Source organism: Carlito syrichta, unplaced genomic scaffold (assembly GCF_000164805.1).
Source record: "Carlito syrichta isolate Samal-C Ts95f unplaced genomic scaffold, Tarsius_syrichta-2.0.1 Scaffold315185, whole genome shotgun sequence".
NCBI classification, from domain to species: domain Eukaryota; kingdom Metazoa; phylum Chordata; class Mammalia; order Primates; family Tarsiidae; genus Carlito; species Carlito syrichta.
In genome coordinates this window covers 276645-283285 of record NW_007259281.1, presented here as the reverse complement: position 1 = coordinate 283285, position 6641 = coordinate 276645, and the positions used below count along the sequence as shown (strand labels likewise).

The window sequence follows — 6641 nt, the reverse complement described above, 5'->3', positions numbered from 1 at the left end:
CCCCTGCCTCCCGCCCCGAGAAGAAGCTGGGAAACAGGTCACTCTGGATCCTCCTTGGGAGTGGTTTTCCTCGGGGGGGAACAGCGGTGCCGACCTCCGCTTCCCGAGCGGGCTCCCGTGCCAGCCTCGCGACGGTGGCCCCCACGCGAGGAGGGGCGCGAGGGGGGCGTGGCGTCTCGGCGAACCTGCGAGGTCCCTTCCGCCTCTTCTTAGGCTGCTGTGAAAACAAGCTGCTGCCCACTCGTCGGGTCCATACCGGCCCCAAGAGAAACAGTCCGTGTGTCCAGGGGTTTTCAAGGGCTTGGAGCATTTCCGAGGGAGGCTTTTCCAGAAGCTTCCTCCGTGGTCCCGGCTCAGAGAACTGGCGAGGGTCGGCTGCGGCTGGCGGGTCTCCTTCCAGCCCGGAGGTTTTGTCGTGTTTCCCTCTAGTGTCTTGAAAGTCAGACTAGGAGAAGTATTGCCACGCGCCGCGTGTTTAAGGCACCCGTGAGCTGAAGATGCACCTTCCTCAACGTGCTGCGAAGCGAACCACGAGAATGCATAGGTTGCAAGAAGCACCCTTGTATCCGAGTCAAAAGATATCTTTAAGTGCTTTTTTCAGAATCGCTGAAATACAATCGCGACCACTGTTCCGGGGACCTACCTGGTTATTTTTTTCATTTGATCTGGGGGGGTGGTATTCTCTCTTTTTTCGAGTTGGAGTCTCACTCGGTCGCCCAGGCTGGAGTGTGGCGGCACGCTGGCGGCCACTGCAGCCTCGACCTGCTGGGCTTAGGCAATCCTTTCCCCCTCAGCCTACCAAGTAGTGGAATGACAGATGCACACCACCACACCCAGCTACTTTTTGTGATTTTATTGCAGAGACAAGGTCTCAAACCCCTGGGCTCAGGTAATCCTCTCCCGTTGGCCTCCCAAAGTGCTGGGATTATAGGCGTGAGCCACCGCGCCCAGCCCTTTGGGTTTTTTTTTTTTTTTTTTTAAACCATAACTTCTGGAGAGTCTTGTGCTGGTGTGGGCACCGGTGGTGAGGCAGGTGCCCTGGGTGAGGCTGGTAGGACTCCTGAGCCCAGCCCACTGGGGTGCAGACCACTCAGACTGCTCACATAGGCGACTCTTAGTGGGCTGGAATCATTTGAAGCAGGGAGAGAAGGGGTCACAGGTAGCTAACGTTAAAGCGTTAAAAGCTGCGTTAAAACACAGCTGCTTCTCCGTGATCCGGGATAATTGTATGTAGGTAAGCTGAGCAGATGTGACTGAGGGTCTGTCCGTGTTGTGGTCGTCGCCCCTGCACATCTGTCTCCCCTGCTCGAAGGCGGTCCTGGAAGGGCTGGATCCCCATCTGTGTCTTTGTGGCCTTTACAGCTTGCTCCACCGAAGAGAGGGGGAATAAACCAGCAGCAATGGGATGGACTGACTGACTGTTTCGGGAGGGGGATGCAGGAGAACATAGAAAGCCTGGGGGTGAGTTAGGGGCCTAGTTTAGGCAAAAAGCAATAAAAGCCGGTTCCTTGGATGGCAGCTGCCACAGGATCAAAGTGGACAGTGCCCATGATATGCCTGGCAACTGTTGGATGGCAGTTGCCACAGGATCAAAGTGGACAGTGCCCATGAGATGCCTGGCAACTGTTGGTGCTTAATAAGTGTTTGCAAGGGTGGGCTCGGTGGCTGAGCCTGTAATTTCAGCACTTGGGGAGGCCAAGGTGAGTGGATTGCCTGAGCCCGTGGGTTTGAGACCCACCTGGGCAACTTGGTGAGACCACATCTCTACAATAAAAAAAAAAAAAAAATTAGCCGGGCATGGTAGCACATGCCTGTAGTTCCAGCTACTTGGAAGGCTGAGGTGGAACCCAGCAAGTCGAGGCTATGGTGGCTGGGAGCGTGCCACTGCACTCCAGTCTGGGCAACAGAGTGAGACTCCAACTGAAAAAATAGTATTTGCAGCATGGAGAAAGGTGAGAGGGGCTGGAAAGGGAAGCCGCTCTTGCAAAGCTGGCTGCACCCTGCGCAGCTTGGCCTTCTCTGTGACCTGACTCCACTCCCAGCCGTGCTCTCTTTTTGGCCATGTTTGCTCGTAAAGTTGGTGGCAAAAATGGTTGCTTGGACCTTGGCACCCATCAGAGATGCCAGGCAGAAATGAGCTGAGTCTGTGGCCTCTTTTGTCCATTTCTGCCCACAGGAATGCCAGAAGGACCGTCTGTGAGGAAATTTCACCATTTGGTGTCCCCCTTTGTGGGCCAGCAGGTGGTCAAGACAGGGGGCAGCAGTAAGAAGCTGCACCCTGCCAGCCTTCAGTCGCTGTGGCTCCAGGACACCCAGGTGAGCTCACCCTCTGCCTGGCTGGCCGCCAGCATGCCCTGTCCTCCCTTCCCCTGGACTCTGTCCTGCAACATCTCAGGCTGTCCCTTCCCCAGCCCAAGACAAACGAGGACTCCCTGCTGTGACCTGCAGTCTGATGTTTCTCAGGTTGAAGGGCATCACGGTAGACTGTGGAACCCGCTCGCACGCCTGAGCTAGAGAAGCTGGAGACCCTGCTCCAGAGGGTCGGGAGTGGTTCTGTTCGCCTCAGACGTGTCTGAGGTGCACATGTGGCTGGGACCTGGCCAGCAGAGAAGTCAGGAAAGGGCAAAGCCTTCAGCCCTAGGCTCACACCTGCTCACGATTGCCCTGAGCAAACGTGCAATTCCTTCTAGGGGCTCTCTGTGGTCTCACTTGGGCTTCCCTCGAGCCTGCTGCTCCTGCCCCAAACCTGTCTCCCGATCTGCCTGTGCTCCTCTTGCCGTCTTTCTACCCGTGGTCTTGACGTGCCGCTCCTCGCTCAGGCAGGTCTTCCTTTTCCTCCCACCCCTGCCCCTGTCCTTGTCCCCTCGGTCTGCCATGGTGATTCCTGGTTTTTCTTCTGGCTTCTGCTTGGCCGTGGCGTCCTCTGAGAAACCGGCCCTGCCAACTTCAGACTGGGAAGTGACTCCACCTCTGTGGCCCCAGGGCAGTCTGTGCCCTCCTGTCGGACCCTTGTTCTGCTTATTTAGTGGAGGAGATGGATGGACAGGGCAGGGCTCCATTCCTCATCGGTGTCGCGTCCCTAGCACTTAGCCAAGTGCCCACCCATCTCTTAGGAGGGATGGGATAGATGTTTGCAGAGTTGCTTAGGTGCTCTCCCTCAGCTTGGCTGTGTGCTCTTAAGCAGGCTACCTAAACTCTTAGCTCTCGTTTCTTTGCTTGTACAATGGGGGCAAGCCACCTACCTGTTGAAGTTGTGGTATTAAGCAGACTTTATGCCTGGCATATAATAGGCACTCCATAAATACTCGTTCGCTTTCTTCCCCCTTGCCCTAGACATACACACACACAAAGGATGTGGAACTGTTCTTAACTGGAACTGGAAGAGGCATGATAACGCTTCACCCAGAGTTCATGCATTTGAGGCTCAGAGAAGGGCATACTTGGCCCAGGTTTAGGTAGCTGGCAAGGGACAGACTGGAACCCAGGCCTTCTGGCCTCCAGGTTCACGGTCTCTTTGTATAGACTATCCTGCAAAGTTTGCAGGGACAAGGTTGTGTCCCTTGCCTCTGGATTCCTAGAATTTACCACAGTGCCTGTGACAGAGTTAGCCATAAGAGAATATGTCCTGAATGAGGCTGGGCATGGTGGCTCAAGCTTGTGATTTCAGCAGTTTGGGAGGTTAAGGCAGGAGGATCTCTTGAGCCTAGGAGTTCAAGACCAGCCTGGGCAACATAGGTAGAACCCATTGCTACAAAAAGTAGCAAAAACAAAACAGACCAAAAAAAACTAGGCCTGGTGACTCACACCTGTAATTCCAGCACTTTGGGAGATGGAAGCGAGAGGATCGCCTGAGCCCAGGAGGTCAAGATCAGTCTGGGCAACATGGCGAGAACCTGCCCGAACAATAAAGCAAAGCGTTAGCCGGATGTGGTGGCACACACCTGTAGTCCCAGCTGCTTGGAAGGCTGAGGCAGAAGGATTGCCTGAGCTCAGCAGGTTGAGGCTGCAGTGGCCGTGAGCATGCCACTGAACTCCAGCCTGGGCAAGAGTGAGACTCCGACTCAAACGAACAAACAAGCACACAAAAACTAGCTAGGTTCGGTGGTATGCACCTGTAGACCCATCTACTCTGGAGGCTTTGGCAGGAGGAACTTTTAAGCCCAGGAGTTTGAGGCTGCAGTGAGCTATGCTTGCGCCACTATACTCCAGCCTGGGCCACAGAACAAGACCCTGTCTCCACAAAGGGGGGGGGGAGAGAGAGAGAAAGATAATATTTCCCAAGTGGATGAATGGACAGACGGATGTGTGGCAAGGGAGGCTGGAACTGGAACTGGGAGCCGGTTTCCCAGGACACAAAGGCAGAAGCTCCTGTGGTGGGAAACCTAGGAGAGGCCCCAAGGAGGCAGCCTCAGGAGCTGCACAGTGGGCGCTTCAGTGCTCTGAAGCCGGCTTCCTTCCCTGGTCCTCTGCCAGTCGTCCCTGCCCCTCAGGAGCGGAGAACTGAATCCGGAGCAGAAGGCCCGCGTCGGCAAATGCAGCTCGCTGAATAGGGGGAGCGCGGGCGCAGGGCTGAGGCCCAGATGGCGGCCTCCTGCTGGAGGGAAGGAGGGCCCTGTGGTCTGGAGGAGAAGATGCTAAGCCGGCTGACTTGACTTGGCCTTGAAGGCTGGAGGAGGTAGATGGGCAGAGGGGGAGGAAGGGAAGGCGTTTCCATCTGGAGAAGCAGCTGAGGCCAGACGGTGGAGGCGGAGTGAGCAGAGTGAGCACGGTGGGTGAGGGATGCAGGGAAAGCTTTCTCCACTCAGTGCTGGCCCCTTCCTCGCCGGCTCTCTGCTTTCTGTGGCAGCGGCTGTGTTTGATGGCTCGGGACAGACTCCGAAGAGGGGCTTCTACTCCTCGGGAGGTTTTCTCGTTCTCCCGTGTGAGAAGTCCGGAGGTCGGCGGGCCAGAGCGGCATGGGCACAACGTGGGGAGCCAGGCTCCTTCCGTTCTCCCCTCCCTTGGTGTGGCCCTCTTCCTCGGGGTGATAACAGGGCAGCTGAGATTCCAGCCATAATGTCGGCAATCCAGGCAGCAGGAAAGAGGAAGGGGGGCAAGGCAGAAGAGACCTGGAAGCTGCTTCACTCCTTTCAGAGAACTTTTCTGGAAAATATATGTGACCACTGGCCTACACATCTCACCGGCCGCCCTGTCTGTGAGGGAGGCTGGAAGATGCAGATTTTTAGGAGGGTAAGTTGCTGCCCCGTAAGTCGGTAGACCTGTGAGCAGGGAAGAGGGGAGAAGGGCTGTTGGGAGGTGGCCGGCAGTCTCTTACAACCCTGGCGCATGGCATCTTCTCTTGGTTTACACTCCCATTTGCAGAAGCGCTCACTCCAGCGCTGCCTGAAAAAGGGGCTGTGGGTGACCGGTCCTCACGTGGCTGTCATGTTGATATTCTACCCTAGTTTCCACGGAGTGGGAGAGCCCCAGACCAGCCCATGGCATTCTTAGACTTTGAGCCAGTCCTCCAGTCTGTAAAAAATGCATAACAGCTTTATTGAGATATAATTTGCATAGCACACACTTCACCCATTTAAAGTGTGCAGAAAAGCTGGGCTCGGTGGCTCAGGCTGTAATCCCGCACCTTTGGGAGGCTGAGGTGAGTGGATTGCCTGAGTCTGCGGGTTCGAGACCCGTCTGGGCAGGCAAGACCTCATCTCTACAATAAAATCAAAAAATTAGCCGGGCGTGGTAGTGCGTGCCTGTAATTCCAGCTACTTGGAAGGCTGAGGCGGAAGGATCGCCGGAGCCCAGCAGGTCGAGGCTGCGGTGACCGGGAGCTGCCACTGCACTCCAGTCTGGGCGACAGAGTGAGACTCCAACTCAAAAAATAAAAAAATAAAAATAAATAAAGTGTGCGGATAACTGGCTGTTAGTACATTTACATTTACTGAGCGGGGCATCCATCGCCACAGTTGATTTTGGAATATTTCCGTTACCCCAGAAAGAAACCCCATGCCCTTGGCAATCGCTCCCCTTACCACCCCAGCCCTTTACCCCAACCCGGAGCGACCACTCTTCGACTACTTCCTGTTTCTCTAGATTTGCCTGTTCGGGAGATTTCGTACATGTTGAATCATGCGATTTGTGTCTCTTGGGTGTGCGGCCTCTTTCACGTGACAGAATGCTGTCAAGGTTCATCTGCATCATAGCATTTGTCCGTGTTTTCTTCCTTTTTACGCCAGAGAACATCCTGTTGAACAGATATGGTGCGTGTATGATCAGTGATGGACATTCTTCAGTGAATGGACATTTGGGTCGTTTCCACCTTCTGACTCTTAAGAGTGATGCTCAGCTTGGCGAGACCTCGTCTCAACAATAAATAAAAAAATTAGCTGGGCATGGTGGCGCGTGCCTGTAGTTCCAGGTACTTGGAAGGCTGAGGTGGAAGGATCGCCGGAGCCCAGCAGGTTGAGGCTGTGGTGTGTGTGATCGTGCTCCCATCACTTGGGGAAATGCAATTCCCCCAGGGCGGGTTCTCCGGGCCAGGTGGTGATGCCATGTTCAACTTCCTGAGGGGCCTCCGTGCCGTCTTCCAGGCGGCTGCCCCGTTCTGCATCCCCACCTGCTGCGCCCGAGGGCCAGTCCCTCCCTTTTTAGCC

General features: G+C 55.3%; 1 protein-coding gene across 1 annotated transcript in view; it reads left to right on the top strand.

The window, feature by feature from the left end:
* The first annotated feature begins 2178 nt into the window (after positions 1-2178).
* The window catches only part of NEIL2 (nei like DNA glycosylase 2), a 15386-nt gene continuing 10923 nt past the window's right edge, over positions 2179-6641 (top strand). The window contains exon 1 of the mRNA XM_008072455.1: positions 2179-2316. Coding sequence (XP_008070646.1) covers positions 2179-2316 — 138 coding nt within the window. The remainder of the gene's footprint in view (positions 2317-6641) is intronic.